At 52.7% G+C, this 18059-nt stretch overlaps 2 protein-coding genes and 1 pseudogene across 2 annotated transcripts in view; 1 reads left to right on the top strand and 2 right to left on the bottom strand.

Annotated features, from left to right (window-relative positions):
• Positions 1-35: 35 nt before the first annotated feature.
• On the bottom strand, positions 36-4948 carry Mst1 (macrophage stimulating 1). The gene is made up of 18 exons (XM_051140116.1): positions 4875-4948; positions 3854-4001; positions 3661-3773; positions 3460-3574; positions 3238-3374; positions 3033-3153; positions 2843-2961; positions 2458-2653; positions 2168-2298; positions 1980-2082; positions 1725-1861; positions 1601-1636; positions 1412-1520; positions 1192-1269; positions 873-1019; positions 686-792; positions 448-581; positions 36-308 (listed from the first exon to the last, which is right to left on the bottom strand). The coding sequence occupies exons 1-18, from the start codon at positions 4924-4926 to the stop codon at positions 147-149; spliced, it is 2145 nt and encodes a 714-aa protein (XP_050996073.1). The 5' UTR covers positions 4927-4948; the 3' UTR covers positions 36-146.
• A 2755-nt stretch (positions 4949-7703) lies between these two features.
• Rnf123 (ring finger protein 123) overlaps positions 7704-18059 on the top strand; it is a 28400-nt gene continuing 18044 nt past the window's right edge. Inside the window, exons 1-14 of the mRNA XM_051140012.1 lie at positions 7704-7878; positions 8138-8222; positions 14344-14420; positions 14524-14618; positions 14990-15044; positions 15136-15221; positions 15509-15595; positions 15816-15883; positions 16020-16145; positions 16570-16684; positions 16765-16869; positions 17415-17540; positions 17656-17748; positions 17819-17892. Coding sequence (XP_050995969.1) covers positions 7797-7878; positions 8138-8222; positions 14344-14420; positions 14524-14618; positions 14990-15044; positions 15136-15221; positions 15509-15595; positions 15816-15883; positions 16020-16145; positions 16570-16684; positions 16765-16869; positions 17415-17540; positions 17656-17748; positions 17819-17892 — 1274 coding nt within the window. The 5' untranslated portion in view covers positions 7704-7796. The remainder of the gene's footprint in view (positions 7879-8137; positions 8223-14343; positions 14421-14523; positions 14619-14989; positions 15045-15135; positions 15222-15508; positions 15596-15815; positions 15884-16019; positions 16146-16569; positions 16685-16764; positions 16870-17414; positions 17541-17655; positions 17749-17818; positions 17893-18059) is intronic.
• Positions 12927-13311, bottom strand: LOC127183908 (peptidyl-prolyl cis-trans isomerase NIMA-interacting 4-like; annotated as a pseudogene).

Here is an 18059-nt window from a genome sequence, read left to right as displayed (position 1 = left end):
AGCCACAAGTGTGCTGGTCTTAAGCTGCCCGGAGTCGCCAACTCATTCCCTAGAAAATACTAAGAACCACTCTGTACAGACAGAGAGAAAAGGTCGCTTTATGTTTGACAAGAAGCCTTGTCCTCTCCAAGGCATCAAAAGCAGGCCTACTGCAGCCGCATGACCTTGTTGATCCAGTCCACAAACACAGACACGCGTGTGAAGATAGCTGGCCAGCGGGGCCGTGCACACACTCTGTTTGGGATTATAAGTCCCTGTAGGACCCAGCAGTCGTGGGTATAGCAGGCAAGTGGACCCCCGTAGTCACCCTGGCAGGTAGGAGAACTGTGACGGCTCTGGACCTTGGCAGTGAGTAGCTTCCACCACACCCTGCCCCCTTGGTAATCAAATAGGATAGTTCCAGCCCCCAAGCCCTCCCCAGACTGTGCCAGGAGCTGTGCCACTGACCTCACAAGCCCCTGTGGGGACTAGCAGTCCCTCTGTGCACATCTCACTGTCCTGCACGTGTCCTCGGTGCTTCACGTTACATTCCTGGTTGGAGATGACCTTCATTGAGGCCACATGAAGGACTGTGTTGTTGCCTGTACCCGGAGTGAGGGGGATGGTAAGGAAAGAAACCTTGAACGAGAACCAGTGCTGGGCCTCCTGGCCTGTAACAATGCACGTCTGTGCACTGTGTTCCTACCTTTGGATTCACCCCAGCCTGCGATCTCACAATTGGTCCCTGGAGGTACCACATACTGCTCAGGAGGCAGGCAAATGCGGGCCACATGATGGTTCAGGGTCACGGGTCTTTAGCAGGAATGAGGGTGTTGAGGACCTCTGACGCACAGGCCAGCTCCACCTCACACCCTCTCAACTTGACTCCATACCTCTCCAGCTTGAGCAACACCAGCTGGGAGCCTGTAGGTCCGCACACTGTCTTGGCCACTGCAAGCCTCTGCAGGTTAGCCTCTCCAGGCTGAGGCTTCTGGTTGATGGTACCTAACCATACCTCATATCCTGTGAGAGGTTCGTGGCTGGGAGAAAGAGACTCTGCTGGGTCATTCTTGATTCCTAGTCAGCTGTCCTAGTATAGTTTGCTTGCTGGCTTGCCCAAGGCAAGTGGCTGGGATGGTGGGAACAATGGCACGGAGAGGTAGGATGAAGGTAAGCTAGGAGACCCGGTCCTTAAATCCAAGGGAGGCTCACCATGACCAGACGCATTGCCGGGCGGTCAGTACCCACTGCTCCTTCACTAGGGAGCCCCCACAGAAATGCTGGCCCTGCCTAGAGGAGTAAAGATCAGGAGAAGCTACAGTGAGTCCTGGGACACATGCTAGAACTGTCGCTTTTGGCAAGGACCTCCGGGTGCAGGACCAGGTATCCATCCTCTTCAGCTCCTTCCTTGAGATAAGCACTTAGGTCTCACCGGTTACGCAAGCTGACCGTCCATGGTGAGCTCCCAGGATGGCCCCCCACCACACGAAGCCTGTTCCTCTTGTCAATCCTCCTGCCACACTTTTCAAACTGCACCTGGTCTGGGGGATGGGGCTGGATGAAGCCTTTAGTAAGGGTCAGGGTCAAAGAAGATGTACCCACAACTGGCCCAAGCCTGTACCTGGGGAGTCCAGGATAGATAATGGCTGGTCATCATCTGCAAGACCAAGTTCACTCAGGTTAAGGGAGCCAGCCTATGGAGGTGAGATCTGAAACCTAGCCAAAGGGAAGTCTTCGGCACTCACCACAGCGTTGTAGAGCACAGTAGTCAAATAGGGTCGCCGGGTCCCTAGTGTAGCACCAGGGCCCATGGCGATCCCTATCTGGGTTCCGGCAGAAGTTTGCCTCCAGTCCCGCCTGAGGTGCTGAAGTGGGTGTGTATCTAGACGTGGAGCAGAGTAGCGACACATAGGCCAGTCAGACCTAACTTCAGGCTCACAAGAAGCCAAAGCATTTTGCCCTAGAGTTCAGTTCTCAACTGGGTGTGCGCACACACTCACTGTGGCTTGTGTGGTGTCTCAGAGGACCAGTGCTGGCACTGAACGCCCTTGCGGGTCTTGCTGACCGAGCCGCGATACTGTTCGCCTGATCCGCGGTAGCAGTCTGGTGGGTAGGAAAGAGCGCAATCAACCTGGGTGAACTCTTGATTCCTGACTGGCTCTGTCTTTACCCAGTGCTCCCGCCTCACCCTCTGGCACCACTTGCTCTGTGCAGCGTGGAATTTGATAGCAGAAGGCCACGCGCAAACCAGGTCGAGATGTGAAGCACCAAGGAGCTTCGGAGCCATCAGGATTCCGGCAGAAATTCTCCCGAAGGTCCCTGAGCCGGCACTTCCCTTATAGTGGGCTTGTGGGTGGGGTCCCACCAGCCAACCCCCAGCAAGCTGGAACTAGCCTCCGGCTCCGCCCCCAGGTCCCATCTCATAAGCTCCGCCTCCACCCACAGGGGCACTCTCCCGGCTCTGGCTTGTCACCTCACTTGCAAGCGTATTTCTCCGGCACAAAGCGGTGCTGGTGGGGGCTCTGCGCGTCCCACCGCTGGCAGGGCACACCCGCAGAGGTGGTGTTGGTTGTGCCTCGGTAATCTTCGCCTTTCCCACGGAAGCAGTTAACAGCCTTGCCCTTTTTGCGCTGGTGTGACTTGGGTCCTTTGGTGGTCGGTGGCAGGTTGGGCCCTGCCCAAAAGCTGGAATTGGAGCTGCGGCTGGCTGCGCTTGCCGGCCGTGCTTGCCTGCCCAGGGTCTCTGGTACTCGGCAGGCTTTGCTCTCTACCCACGCCTAACCTCTCTAGTACCTCTCCCAGTTGAGCGACACCTGCCAGTTTTCCCCCAAGTTCCTTCCTAGGCCCTGTCCCTGCTTCCTACCGCAACTGGGAAGGTCGCAGAATTCTCGCTTAATATTCGGGTCTGTGGTGTAGCACCAGGGCCGCTCAGATCCATCCGGATTACGGCAATAGTTGTCTTTCAGAGCTTTGTCGAGGAACCTGGAGACAGTATCAAGACTCTGGGACTCAGGCTCCGTCCCACCCTCAGCACAAAGACTCTGTCTACATACCTTTCAGGCTGGAAAGGGTGTGTGTGAGGGTGCTGCAGGTCCCAACGCTGACACTCGCGTCCCGACTCTGTGACATCTACCTCGCCACGGTAATCCTCCCCGTTGCACCAAATACAAGCAGCTGGAAGCGGAAGTGTAGGGCCAGTGCGTTTCTAGGTGATGGCAGGCCTGGCCCTCCCTCCTTGGGCTAAAGCCAGCTCCTTACCCTCCCTGCAGGATTTGATGCCGCAGCTCTGGAAACGCACGCTGTGGTTGGTTGTGTAACACCAGGGACCTCTGGGGTCCCCGTCAGGGTTCCGACAGAAGTTCCCTTCCAGGCCATTCTTCAGTGTGGGTGTATACCTGTAGGCAGAGAGCCTTACTACAGTGCATGCTGGGGGAAGTCTACTTCTGGCCTAGGGGCCATGTGTCTGTGTGTCTGTCTCACTTGTGGTCATTGGGGAACCTGCGGCTCCAGGCTTGGCAGGGCAGGCCGTCAGCTGTCCTGGCCACAGTGCCTCGGTAGCTGACTCCATTGCTCATAATGCAGGTTCGCACATAGTCTGGAAGCGAGAGAGAGGAAAAGTCCACAGGGACTGAGGCTTCCTACCCCTATTGCTCACCCCGTTTCTCCCCCAGTGCCACTTGCCTTTCTTCTGGAAGAGATCACACAGATTTGAATGGTGCAGCCGTGTGTGAGGTGAGTGCTGAGTCCACGGCAGCAACTGGCAACCGTGGCTACTCATGTTGTAGTGGAAGGCGCTGGGGCACAGACACAAGGGGTCAACTGGCAACCCAGAGGCTCCTACCCTCCACCACACCTAGGCTACTTAGCCGCTCACCGACAGTCCAGAAGGGACCCACAGCGCCTAGCACACTCCTCAGCATCTGTCACGTCCTCTTGCCATGGCCCTGGCACCACCGTATGTAGCAAGTTCTTTAACTCTGTGCCCCGGAGCAGCTGGAAGTCATTCAGTGGTGAGCGCTGCCCTGTGGGATGGGCACGGCAAAATGATTGTGCATAGCAGTACATGTATTTTAACACACCCTATATTTTCTTCATTTAAGGAATGAAATACAAGGTCCTTGGGGGGTATCTTGCTATGTGTGTATTTTCTTTCCTTTTCCTTTTTTTTTTTTTTTTTTTTTTTTTTTGAGACAGGGTCTATCTATGTAGCCTTAGCTGTCCTGGACTTGCTTTGTAGACCAGGCTGGCCTCGAACTCACAGCGATCCACCTGCCTCTGCCTCCTAAGTCCTGGGATTAAAGGCGTGCGCCACCACGCCTGGCCCTGTGTGTGTATTTTCAAGGGCCAACCTAATCCCCTTACACACACCTGTTGAGTTGGGGAGGCAGGCCCAGCAACAGTGATTATCACTAGGTTGTTAGTAGGCCCGGTATTGGGCTTGGGTCTAATGTATCCACTCCATGAGAATGTGAGTGGTGGAGTTTGCCCATTGACACTTGCTCTATCTCTTCCCTCACATGTTAATGCTTGGACTCAGAGCTAAGATGCTATATAGGGAAGGCCCTAGCTTCAGCAATTCTGGTTCCAAAGTCTGGGCTTTTACCAGTATGAAGGCCTAGGTTAAGTTACAGTGATATGCTAGGCCTTGGAGCCGTGCCTTCTATGTTTGTTAGTCTCTGTGGTCCCAAGGTTGCCTCTCTGCTGCAGTATGCATTTGAACATGGGCCTGATCAGACTGTATATTTGAGTTCCCAAGCTGCCCCCAAGCCGCGCAACAGGCCAAGGCCACTGATCCCTGCCCAATAGAAAACTAAACTCTGGACAAGAATAGTTATACGGGCTTGGGGAGAACTCCCCCCTGAAGGCAAGTGGGAATCAGGGTGGGGGACACTCACCAAGAGCCCGTGAACACTGTGTCAGAAGCAGCAGAAGTGGGAGCCACTCCATGCTCCTGAGCCTGAGGCTGCACTGTGACTCCCCCCGCCCCCAGCCCCATCCCGGAAATTGTGAAATCTGTCACTACAGGATTGGGTGGCTCTGGGTCCACACCTCTTCTCTGAACCAGCTCCGGGCCTGACTGACACCAGGTGACAGTTGCTAGGTGGGGCCTAGGCCTCAGGCCCTTGGGTCAAGCACAGGGGCCGTCTCAGGGCTGCCAGGTGTCTGAGAAGCCTAGCTGTTTCGTAGGCATAACAGAGGAAGGCTACGTTAGGCATCTCTGAGGCAGACAGAGCTCCCCTACCCTATGTAATCACCACCCTAGCCGACATCACTGCACTGGTCTTCCTACCACTGGCTGGCCCTTATGTAACATACTGTTTCTGCAGCTGCTCCGGAGACTGCAGTGAGTCCCTAGTGCCCACTTCTCTGTAGTGGTGTGCTGCACATCACAGTAGTAAGACCGCGTGTGATTAAGTTTGCAAAGTTAAACACTGAATTTTTCAGATACACTAGCCACATTTCAAGAGCTCAGTGACCACTGTGGCTGCCACCACCACAGACACTTCTGTGCCCAAAGACACTGCTAGTAGGAACTGCAAAGATTTTCCAGCCCCAGGATTGTAGTTTTCTGGGCTTCAGTTTCTCCCTGTAAAGTGAGGAACGTAATTTCCCTACCCCTAACGATGCCTCTCCCTGTTCAAACTGACTTATCAGTTGAGTCCAGCTGTTGGCCAGTCAGCCCACACCCCTAGCAGCACGTCCTAGGAACGTTCATCCCAGGTAAGGTGAGCAAACCCTCCCATTGGATCTGGTGTAAGGAGTGGGGTGTGTGCTGGTGTAACAGGTAGCAAGTTTGCTGACAGAAGCGGCCTTTCAAGCTGCATGTGGGTCAGGCCTCCAAGCAAGGTAAGAGTTGAGCCAGGTGACCTAGGGACGGATTAGACCATAGTCCCCTGCTGCTAGGAAAAGCAGGGGTCAGAAACAGACCATCAGGCGAAACAGAGGTGAACACCTTAGTAGGAGTGGGGGAGGGTTTTCTGCCAGCAATGGCCTGTTGCGGTCTGTGCATATGCGCGTGCGCGGCTAGAGAAGCAGCCTGCCCGCGGCATGAGGTTTGGCCCTGGACGGGTGCCGTAGCTGAAAAGCTAGGCGGATGTTGTGAGCCGGTCACGGAGGCTGAGGCTTGGGGGTGAGTGAGAGGCGGCCTGGCTATGAGCCGGACGGGTCCAGTGACTCTCCTCGAGGCCCCTGGCCGATCCAGTACGACAGCGCTTGCCACTGGGGGGTGCCGCGGCCTTGCAGTATAGGACTCCCGCTGGGAGCTGGCCTGACAGGTCCCTCCGGAGCTTGGGGCCAGACTGGGGCGACCTGGGGGAGCATGCGCTGCCCTCGGCGTCCTTGGCCACCCAGATCTAGTCGGTTCTATTCCCAGCGGGACAGTAATGGAGTGGTAGGGAGCCCTGGAGCAGGCGCAGGTTCCGCCTACCAGTCCTCTACCCCTGACACCAAGAGTGTGGGTGCCTGGAAGGTTGGCTCCTAGTTCGTAAAAACTGTGTCCAATAGTCCTGCAGTTGTAGCTATATAAGAGAACCCGGTTGTGGATTGTCCATCCGGGGACCCCCAGAGGGAGGCACAGATGCAGAATCACCTCCCCGAGCCTAGTGTGATGCGGACAGGCCCGTTTGGTGGTGGGAGCTATGGGCCTGTTTTGGGGTTGATAAGAGTAGGAAAAGTAATGCTGGCTCAGGCAGTGACTAAAAGCCAAACTCTGAACAGGTGCTAATAGAACTTTTCTGAGCTGGTGGTGGTGATGACACACTCGGGCCCTGAAGTTTTTAGTACAGTCATGTGTGGTCCCTGAACTTTTTTGTTCGTTTTTCTTTTGAGACAGGTTTCTTTGTGTCCCTGGCTGCCCTGGACTTGCTTTGTAGAGCAGGCAGGCTACACAGAGATCTATCTGCCTGCCTCTGTCTCTCAAGTGCTGGGATTAAAGGGAGGTGGGGGGGAGGGCGAGAGGTGCCACCACCTGTGGCTTGGTCACTGAGTTCTTGAAACTGAAATGTTCAGTTTTTAACTTTGTAAACGTAACTACTCTTGGCTCTTGATTACCATGCTGGCAGCACACCTCTACAGTGAAGCAGGCACGGGGGGTGGGGGGGCGGGGTGGGGGGGACTTAGTGCAGTTTCCGGAGCAGCTGCAGCAACAGCATGCTAGCTACCTAAAGGACAGACGGCAAACAGGAAGACCAAGGGACTGATCTTGGCAAGGCTGGTGGTGATAGCATGGTGCAGAAGGGTGTGTGTGTAAGCTAATGAGACTGTAGATAAAAAAGGGGGGGAGGGGAGGAAACAGGCTAAATATGACATCTCTTACTCTCAGGGAATAGGAGGGACGGTGGCTGCAGGTGGCCAGACTAGTCTTTACTTGAGGGAACATGTATAGAGTCTTGCCTTCTGATTATGAGCTGGATCCCATGACCAAGGTGTAGAGAGAGGAGTTTTTGTTCTAGGCCGCCACACTTTGGATATGTTGACCTGATTTCCCCAAGGCCAAGACAGTTAGTTATGGTTCAGCAAACATACTTTGCACTGGGTATCTGCTGGGTCCTGTATGGAGCACTGAGACAGTGTGGGACATCTGGTGTGGCATCATGCGTCCCTGGCATCAGCCTAGATCCCGTCCAACGTCCTGTGTGGAACTGTGGGAGCCCTTGCTTACCCCCCGCCCTAGGTTAGAATGTATGGAAGAATGTGCATGGCTCAGCCTTCTTACCGTTGCAGGACTGAGGACCGCGCGGGCCTTTGACTAGCCTAGAGCAGACACTCTGCCTCTGGCTCGGTCTCCATGACTACTAGCTGCCCATGAGTGAGGAGAGATGGCATCCAAGGGGGCTGGCATGCCTTTCTCCCGAAAGAGCTATAGGCTGGCCTCAGATGCTGAGAAGTCCAGGGTCACAGGTAAGGCCTGGCAGGGCAGGGAGGATGCGCTTTGTTTTGGGGGAAGGAGAAGGAGAGATGCAGCTGGACCCTGGTCCAGCCAAACTTAGGGTTCTCAATACCTCCTGTTCCTGTGGCCAGTTCTTCACCAGCAGCCATGGGGCCCTGCACTTGGCGTGGTGCTGCTGCTGTCCCTTGTAGCTGTCTGTGGGGATGGTAGGGACGAAGAGCTGTGCTGACCACCTGCCTCTTTTCTCTCTTCTGCTCCTTCGTGACCCAGGCATTGTGCAGGAGAAACTACTGAATGACTACCTGTGCCGTGTCTTTTCCTCTCCTGATCACGGGCCCCCTGCAGCCACCAGCAGGTATGCTTGGGTGTGTAGCCCCAGTCCACTCTGTTGGGCCTGACCAGATGCTGGAACATGCACTTACGGAGAGAGGCAGTCTGGCTTGGGTTCCATTCTCACTGTGCTCCGGGCTGTGAGACCTGTGCCTCCAATTGGCAGGCTGGACTCTGTTCCCCTCCCCAGCAACAGTAGCTCCTAGCCGAGGATCCAGGGAGGGATTCCTGTGTGTTTGACCTCTGGCCTGCATCTGGCCTTACATGTACTTTTCTGTACCTCTACTCTGCCCGGGGGTCTTGTAGCCTCTGTCTGACCTTACATAATAGAAACTTCGGTTTTATCTCCAAAAAAGTCACGAGTGGCAAGAACTTACTGTTCCATTTTTTAGTTAGATGTGACTATTTGAGTGTGGTGGTTTTTTTAAATCTCACAATATGCACGGTTCAGATCTGAAGGGTGGTGGCTCATGACTTGGGACTGGGAAAGTCAAGAGGACCCAAGTTAAAGACTGATCTATATCTATAGAAGGAGAGAAGACTCTGTCTCACAAAAAAAAAAAAAAAAAAGCGAAGCACCGGGCAGTGGTGGCGCACGCCTTTAATCCCAGCACTCAGGAGACAGAGGCGGGTAGATTCCTGTGAGTGAGTTCGAGGCCAGCCTGGTCTACAATGCGAGTCTAGGACAGCCAAGGCTACACAGAGAAACATTGTCTCGAAAAAGAAAAGCAAACAAACCAAAAAACCAAAAACCAAAACCAAACAAACAAACAAACAAAAAACCCGCCAGGCATGGCGGTGCTCTCCTTTAATCCCAGCACTCAGCAAGCAGAGGCAGCCTAATATCTGTGAGGTCTACAAAGTAAATTCAGGACAGCCAAGGTTACACAGAGAAACACTGTTTCAAAAAAAAAACTTTCTTATTGTTGTGTAAAAATTGAAACAAAGTAAACTACTTACTTCTTAAAATGTTTGCTTATTTATTTATTTATTCATTCACTTTATGTCCTGGTAGTAACCCCATACCTTCTAACCTCCCACTCCCACCCACCCTCCCTTCTCTCCCTCCCCTCTCCCCTATCGGGTAGATGAGAGATAGGCTCCCCTTAAAATGTTTTTGGTGCTCACCTTTAATGCCAGCACTAGGGAGGCAGAGGCAGGTGGATCACTGTGAGTTTGAGGCCAGCCTGGTCTACAAAGTGAGTCCAGGACTACCAAGACTACACAGAGGGAAAAAAATTTTTTTTAAATGTTCAAAGTTGCTTTTGTTTTTGAGACTGGGTCCCCTGTGTAAGTCGGGTTGGCCTGGAACTCTCAATTTAGACCAAGGTGCCCTGGAGCTTGGAGGTAGGGTGAGAATTACCTGCCTCCCTGTGCCACCTAAGTATTCAGATTATAGTGTCACCAGGTCCAGCACCCTGCCCCCTTCTTTTTGTGTGTGTGTGTGTGTGCTGTGTGTTTGGGGGCTTGTACTTGCCACACGGCTCACTTTTAGAAGTCAGAGGACAACTAGTCGGGACTGAACTCAGGTCATGAAGCCTGCATGACAAGCACCTTTACCCACTAAGCTATCTTGTTAGCTCCATATCCAGTATTTTTTTTTAAAGTCTTTTGTTTATTCTTTGACAGTTTTATAATATGCATACATTTTGCGTGGGTGCTGTTTCGAGACAGTGTGTCTGTGTGGCCCTAGCTGTTCTGGAACTAGCTCTGTAGACCAGGTTGGCTTCCCAAGTGCTAGAAAGGCCCAGGTTTTGTTTTGTTTTTTTTGTTTTTTTTTTTGTTGTTGTTGTTTGTTTTGAGACAGTGTTTCTCAGTGTAGCCCTGGTGGTTCTGTAGACCAGCTGGTCTCAAATTCACAGAAATCTGCCAGCCTCTGTCTCTCCAAGGGCTGGGATTACAGGTGTGTGCCATTGTGCCCAACTTGGGAATGCCTAGCTTTTGTTTTTGTTTTTGTTTTTCAAGACAGGGTTTCTCTGTGTAGTCTTGACTGTCCTGGACTCGCTTTGTAGACCAGGCTGGTCTCGAACTTACAGAGATCCTTCTGCCTCTGCCTCCCGAGTGCTGGGATTAAAGGCATGCACCACCAAGCCTAGCAAGGCCCAGCTTCCTAAGATAGCAAGTCTTGGGGCTAGAGCGGTGGCTCAGAGGTTAAGAGCATTGGCTGCTCTTCCAAAGGTCATGAGTTCAATTCCCAGCAACCACATGGTGGCTCACAACCATCTATAATGAGGTCTGGTGCCCTCTTCCGGTGGGCAGGCACATATGCAGGCAGAACATTGTATACATGATAAATAAATAAATAAATAATAAAAGAATAGTCTGTGTGTGTGTGTGTCCGTGTGTGTGTATCTGTGTGTGTGTCTGTGTGTGTGTGTAAAACCTATGAAACAATTGCTAGCATCAAACTAATGAACGTTGTCCTCATTTTTAAACATTTCTAGAAATTAGAATTTTCCCTTTCTTTCTTTCTTTCTTCTCTTTTTTGAGATAGAGTCTCATTACATAGCTGTAGCTATCTTAGAACTTACTATGTAGACCAGGTTGACCTTGAACTCAAAAAAATCCACCTGCCTCTGCCCAATTTTAGAATTCTATTTTTTATCATCATGCTTATTTCATGAATGCTTTTCCGTATTATGAGCTGATTTTGGTGGACCAGAGTCTTTTAGGGCCAGAGTTCTGCCTTGGCCCATACCACTGTGCTCATCTTAGAGACACTTTTGCTTATGTAAGCATGTTGTAAGGTCACCTAGAGCTGGCTAAACTATTTGACCTGCCACTACTTTTTTTAAGAAAGTGATTTTGCCGCACATTGGTGGCACACACCTTTAGTCCCAGCACTCAGGAGACAGAGGCAGGCAGATCTCTGTGAGTTTGAGGCCAGCCTGGTCTACAAAGTGTGTTCCAGGATAGCCAGGGCTACACAGAGAAATCCTATCTCAAGAAAGAAAAAAAAAAATGATTTTGCTATATAGCCCAGGCTAGCCCCAAATTGATAAGCTTCTTGCCTTAGCTATCCAGGTGATGGAAATACAAGTACCTTCCAATTCCTGTAGTCTCCTTGAAGACTATTGCCAACTTAATTTATCTATGTGGTCAGATAGGTTCTTCTTGCAGTGAAGGAATGGGTGTCCCTGGATCGGGCTGCTGTTCTGTTTTGCACAGTCTCTACTTGTTGGGATGCTCCAGAAGACATCTTTATTACCTGTTGTATTTAAATCTTGCTTCTGCAGGGCTCCTGTCCATCTTTACCCGCCATCTAATGCTGCCTTCTTCCTGGGGGCCATCTGATTCCCACCCCATGTGACCACTAGCAGATGCTACTGCTAGTGCTATGGCCACCAGGAGGCAGGGCCATCAGTCACTGTTGTGGAGGTGTAGGATTCTAGGCCAGGGCCTGGGAGATCCCAGAAAGGCAGGCAAGGGTTTGCTCAGTGGCAGTACGTCAGCGGAGGGCATCTCAGAGCAGCTGCCCACAGCTAGCTGTGTACTGTGTGCTGCTGGCAACGGCACCGAACAGACCTCTCTTAAGTCATGGGCCTGCGAGAATGGCTTTTGAAGGCACTTCCTTTAGCCTTTGGACTATAGGGGGTTTCAGACATAGGATTGCCTTCAGCCTTCCTTGTTCCTGGCTGGAGAACTGTGTTGTGGCTTCTGACCTCAGCCTGGGGCTCAGCAGGGGTGAGGAGGGCACTGTGCACACCTCCCTCAACTTGAGTTAAATCCTGCCTTACAGCAGGAGAGCATGTGGTCCATGAACCCAGGCCATTGCTACCTTGTGGGAGCTGGTGTCTGGGCTCGTCTGCAACCCTTCCAGAGCCTACCGTTTTAGGCAGATGAATAGAGCAGGTAGTGAGATTACAGGAGGCGGGATAGGGGCTAGCAGTGTGTTAACTGGATCCAGGCAGGCGTCCAGCCACTGCTCTCCCAAGTCCTGCTGGTTGGTAATACACTGCCTGCTATTCTTAGGAGCTGAGCTCATGTCAGTGCGCGCTTTCTCTCTCTCTCTCTCTCTCTCTCTCTCTCTCTCACACACACACACACACACACACAAACACACACACACACACGTCCTGTTATGTAGCTCAGTCTGGCCTCAAACTTGCGTTTTTTCTGCCTTGGCCTCCTGAGTACTGGGATTAAAGGTATGTGCAATGTTGCCTAGCCTGATAGGCCCATTTGACTCAGGACTTGAGTGCTGAGAGGAGTAGGTGGCTACCCAGACAAACTTGCCCAGCTCCTCTGGCTGCAAAAGAGTGTGGGCAGATGGGCCATGGATTCTGCTTGCCATCCAAAGACATGAAGGTTTGGTTAAAGCCAGCCGGCTTCTCAGAGGGCGGAGCCCTTTGTACTGCCAGGTGCTGTCTGGTAAGCGTAGTCTCCCTTGGGTGAGCAGTGGAGAAGGCTGCTGCCCAAAGAACCATAGGTTTAGGGCTGAGGACTAGCCTTGTCTCCCAGCCTCATGAATCTCCACAGATGCGTTTGAGAGAAGGTAGGTTATGAGCTACACTACAAGGGGAACATGAGCTATTCCTTGGAATTTTCACATCTTGACACACAGCTGTCCTGTTGATGTTTTGTTGTTTGTTTCCAGATACCATCTAAGACTTAGAGGGCTGATCTGGGGTCGGGGAGCCTGTGGTGCATGGGGAGGCCAGAGGACAAAGTTGTATATTGATCTTCAGGTCATGTCCTCTTTTTTTTTTTTCCAGTCTTTCATGTGATTTTATTTTCTTCCATCAACCATAATAATATGATATCTAAATTTTGTGGTCCATGAGCACAGGCTTCTCCATCCCACTTACAGGCAAGACAAATGCCGCTTCCTGAAATGGTCCCACCATGCACCGTCTGGTCATCCACCCCAAGTCACCCCCTTGCCTGCCTTTATCTTCACTGTCTTGTGAGGCCACGTCACTGAATCTCATTCCAGACTTTAACTTTTACACTGCTTCCGTGATTTTACTGTGTTTTTCACATAGAATGCATCTGACCTTCACGGCATTGCCACCGCCTTCAGGGCCTTGAGACTTGTTGTCAGCACTGTCACTCTCAGAGGCTGCACCTCCTTTACCCCCTTTTCCAGAACCACTCTTCCCCTTTGGCGGCATCTCTTTAACGTGCCTTTTTTTTTGTTTGTTGGTTGTTTATGTGTTTGAGGCAGGGACTCATACTAGCCTGGAATTTGCTAAGTAGGGTAGTCGGCTCAGCAGTAAGACCTATGTCCTCCTCCCCAGTGCAAAACCATCACATCCAACTGTTTTTCTTTCTTTTTTTCTTTTTTTTTCTTTTTTTTTTTTTTAAGATTTATTTATTATGTACACAGTGCTCTGCCTGCATGTACACCTGCAGGCCAGAAGAGGGCGTCAGATCACGTTATAGATGGTTGTGAGCCACCATGTGGTTGCTGGGAATTGAACTCAGGACCTCTGTAAGAGCAGTCAGTGCTCTTAACCTCTGAGACATCTCTCCAGCCCCCCAACTGTTTTTCTTTTAACATGGTTTCCTGGGATCGAACTCTGGTCCTTTTGCTTACAAGACAAGCTCTTTCCTCACTGTGCTGTCTCCTCAGCTTGAGGCTGGTGATTTTTTATTTTTAAACAGTCCTGAGGCACATGTGCCAAATCAGGCTGCTTATAAGTTTTGCTTTAGTGGCTAGCCTAATCTGCTGGCTCCTAGCTTATCAGAGTCTAGAACCAGGCAAGTCCTTTTTTCTAGAACAGTGGTTCTCAACCTGTGGGTCCTGATCCCTTTGGATGTTGCATATCAGATATCCTACAAATCAAATACTTAGATTACGATCTACAATAGTAGCAAAGTTACAGTATAAAGTAGCAACGAAAATAATGTTATGGCTGGGCAGTGGTGGCACAGGCCGTTAATCCCAGCACTTGGGAGGCAGAGGCAGGAAGATCACTGTGAGTTCAAGGCCAGCCTGCTCTACAAAAGTGAGATACGCAGAGAAACCCTGTCTCAAAAAATATATATATTATGGCTGGGCGTGGGGGTCACCACAACATGAGGAGATGTATTACAGGGCGGCAGCGTTAAGAAGCCTGAGAACCACTGTAGCAGAGTTTAAGCAGCTGTCCCCCAAAGCTTGAGGACTCCTGGGCCCCAGCATCCTCTCCCTCTCTCAACAGGAAACCCCTGAACTTCCACAACCTGCCAGAGCATGTGGAGCAGCTGCTACAGGTCGGCAGTGAAGATGAGAGCCAGGGTATGAGCCATCAGGAGCGGGGCTGAGGAGCGCGGGGTCAAGCCTGGAGTTCCCTGCTGAGCTCACTTTTCCCTTCCTGACCTCACACATCTCCCCTTCTCAGGACAAGTTGAAGGGCGGCTTGGCCCGTCCACTGTGGTCCTAGACCACACAGGAGGCTTTGAGGGGCTTCTCCTTGTGGATGACGATCTCCTGGGGGTGAGTGAAGATGCTGTGGGCCCTTGGTTCAGCCCTTGTGGTGGTCCCTGACTCTTCCTGACATGGCCTCACACTCTACACTCATCCTGATGAGCTAGCCATACCCTCATCTTGGCGTTGCTCCAGATTACGGTGTCCTCAGCCCTGAAAGCCCTCCAGACATAGTCCTGAAACCTTGATACAGTCACTACCTCACCCCCTCTCCACAAAGCTCTGAGTCCCATCATGCCTCTGTCCCAGAAGCTCCTGACATGGATATAGTTTCTCATACCTCAGCTAGACCCAGCGCACACAGACCTGTGCCACCAATGCTAACTCATCCAGTGACAAAACATGTGCCTGGAGAGAAACACCACTTTCCCCCCATCCAGGTGATTGGACACAGCAACTTTGGCACTATCCGCTCTACCACGTGTGTGTACAAAGGTGAGCTCCCTCCACCGAGGCTCAGAGAGCAGGGAGGAGACTAAGGCTGTCTTCGCTCACCTGCTGGGCTTAATGCTGCTGCTCTCTGTAGGGAAGTGGGTCTACGAGGTGCTCATCTCCTCCCAGGGCCTCATGCAGATTGGCTGGTGCACCATCAACTGCCGCTTTAATCAGGAGGTACACACAAGGGAAGGGGCGCTCCCAGAGAGGTCTTCTGTTGCAGGCATCCTCAGAGCAGGAGCGGCCCCTAGACCCACTCAGGAGCTGGGTCCTGGTTGCCCACTGGAGATGGAATATGCTCCACTCTACTCAAGGGCACCTAGTATATAGCCCTTCACTTCTGGCTCTTTTGCCAAAATGTCGCACCCTTTCTCCAGAGCCGCGAGGGTACTAGGTTAGTAACTGGAGGCCTCTGGCCTACCCTGACCCGTCTTCCCCAGACCTCACAAGAAGTTCCTTCCTAGGAAGGGGTTGGAGATACACATAACTCCTATGCCTATGACGGGAACCGGGTGCGCAAATGGAACGTGACCACAACAAATTATGGCAAGGTGAGGGCCAGGCTTCCGTGGATCCCCAACCTCGTGACTATCCCATAGCTTGTTGTCTGGAGCCACAGGCTAGCCGTGAAGACCTTTAGGTACTAGAGGTTTGGAGACCCCTGTCTCCTTGTGGCCATCCTTCCCTGGGTGGGCCTAGAAATGCAAAAGGGATGTGGACCAGGCAGGCTGCTGCCCTTCTGTGTGTCTGTAAGGCTTCCTTTCCTGGCAGGCATGGGCGGCGGGGGACATCGTGAGCTGCCTGATTGATCTGGACGAGGGTACTCTGTCCTTTTGCCTGTGAGTGTCCTACCTCTATCTACAGACCTGGCCAGAGTGCCCCAGTCTCCTGCTCTCTCTAGGTCCAGAAGACCAAGGGTGGGCAGCCATAGCCTTCCCCTCACTGACTTAGAGACCTGCCCTTTTCTCCTGGCAGGAACGGCGTGTCCCTGGGCACTGCCTTTGAGAACCTTTCCAGGGGCCTTGGGATGGCCTACTTCCCAGCCATCAGCCTGTCGTTCAAGGAGTCTGTGGCGTTCAACTTTGGCAGCCGCCCCTTGCGATATCATTTTGAGAAGTGGCTGTGGGTGGCTTGCATCCAGAATGAAGGGATCCCGACCCCAGGAGCATTTTGGGTGGTGGCAGGCCTAGCTGCTACAATGTGAACACAAGATGTAGCTTAGCTAGGTGGGTCCAAGGGCAGAAGTCTTGTTAAGGTGGGTGCCATTAGCTGTCTCCGTTGAGCAGGTGGACATAAAATGACAATGGAGTTTTACCCCTCAGAGACTGAGTGGGAGAACTGTGGTGCAGACTGGGCCCCTGCCCTGCAGCTTGGACCTCTGGTTAGGCTCTCAGGAGGAAGGAGGGAGGGAGGGAGGGAGGGAGGGAGGAAAGGAGGGAGGGAGGGAGGGGGGAAGGAGGGAGGGAGGGAGGGAAGGGTGTGTCTAAACCTCAGGTCAGGCATTGCTGGCTTAACTCTGTGGCACCTACCCAGTTGCGGGCTTCCGGCCCCTGCAGGACCCTCCATTTGCTGACCTGGTACGGGCTCAGAGGTTGCTGGGATGCTTCCAGATGGTGCTAAGTGTGGAGCTGGACCCTGTGGTGAGCCAGAGTCTGGGCCAGGCAAACTGGGGTCATGCCGTAGCCTGCCTCCCCTCACAGTGTTCTCCCCCACCCCACAGGAAGGACGGCTGGTAGAAAGGGAGAACTCGGAGGGGCAGCTGCAGGGGCAGCCCACTGTCCTCCTTACACTGGCGCACATCTTCCATCACTTCGCACCACTCCTGGTGAGGACATGGCAGGGAAGGGCAGAAGGGAGCATGCTGGATGTGTCCATGCTAGAAAACATGCATCTGCCAGGGCCTGAGGGGTTCAGATGCATAAAGCCCAAGCTGTTCCCTGGCAGGCTTCTGTACGACCACAGACTTTTTTTTTGGTTTTTAAAGACAGGGTTTCTCTGCGTAGCCTTGGGTGTAGACTCACTTTGTAGACCAGGCTGGCCTTGAACTCACAGAGGTCCACCTGGCCTCTGCCTCCCCAAGTGCTGGAATTAAGGGTGTGCGCCACCGTGCCTGGCCAACCAGGCACCTTAAGGACAGCATCCTGGAGAGGAAGGGTCGTGATGTCACAGGCTAAGGAAATGGCAAGAGCAAAGCCCTAGAGAGATTGTGGGCCAGCAGCCCCTCTTGTTCTTTGGGAAGGGGCTCAGCTCTGTGGTGGCATTGCTGGAAAGGCTCAAGACTTGGTTGTGAGGCCTGCTTCACCGTGAGAAAGGGTCTGCTGAGCAGAGCAGGAGGCCACGACTTCACTAGTGCCTTGCTCTTTGCCACAGCGCAAGGTCTACGTGGTAGAGGCTGTGCTCGTGAGCTTCCTCCTGGGCGTGATGGAGAAGGGCACGCCTGAGCAGGCGCAGTCTGCGGTACACCAGATCTTGGACCTCCTGTGGCTCTTCATGGAGGTAAGATTTCTGACTCCAGGCTCAAGCCAGGCTGTCAGACTCCATCAGGGTAAGGGAGGTTTGGTAAGGTCTCGGGAAAGGCCCCCATCATGGCTGCCCTAGCATCTCTTTCCAGGACTATGAGGTACAGGATTGCCTCAAGCAGTTGATGATGTCTCTGCTACGTCTCTACCGATTCTCGCCCATTGTCCCAGACCTGGGTCTACAGGTGGGAGCATCTGTCCCTGCCCTGAAAGCCCTGAGCCTCAGCTGCCTATTCTAAGCACCTCTCTCCACAGATCCACTACCTGCGCCTCACTATGGCCATCCTGAGACACGAGAAGTCCCGCAAGTTTCTGCTAAGCAACGTTCTGTATCCGCTAGCCAGGCAGATCTGCCATGTAGTGCCTCCTGCGGCCAGCAGAGGGCAGTGTTCATCAGGTCAGGAGGACGTCCGTGAGTCCCAGCCTCTCTGGTCCCTTTACAGAGCAGAGAAGGCAAAAGGGAGGGCTGCAGCTGCCTGGCCACCTGAACATGGCT

The sequence above is a fragment of the Acomys russatus genome, chromosome 32, assembly GCF_903995435.1.
Source record: "Acomys russatus chromosome 32, mAcoRus1.1, whole genome shotgun sequence".
NCBI lineage: Eukaryota > Metazoa > Chordata > Mammalia > Rodentia > Muridae > Acomys > Acomys russatus.
Note: the sequence above shows the minus strand (reverse complement) of the source record. Positions and strands in the feature narration are given on the sequence as shown.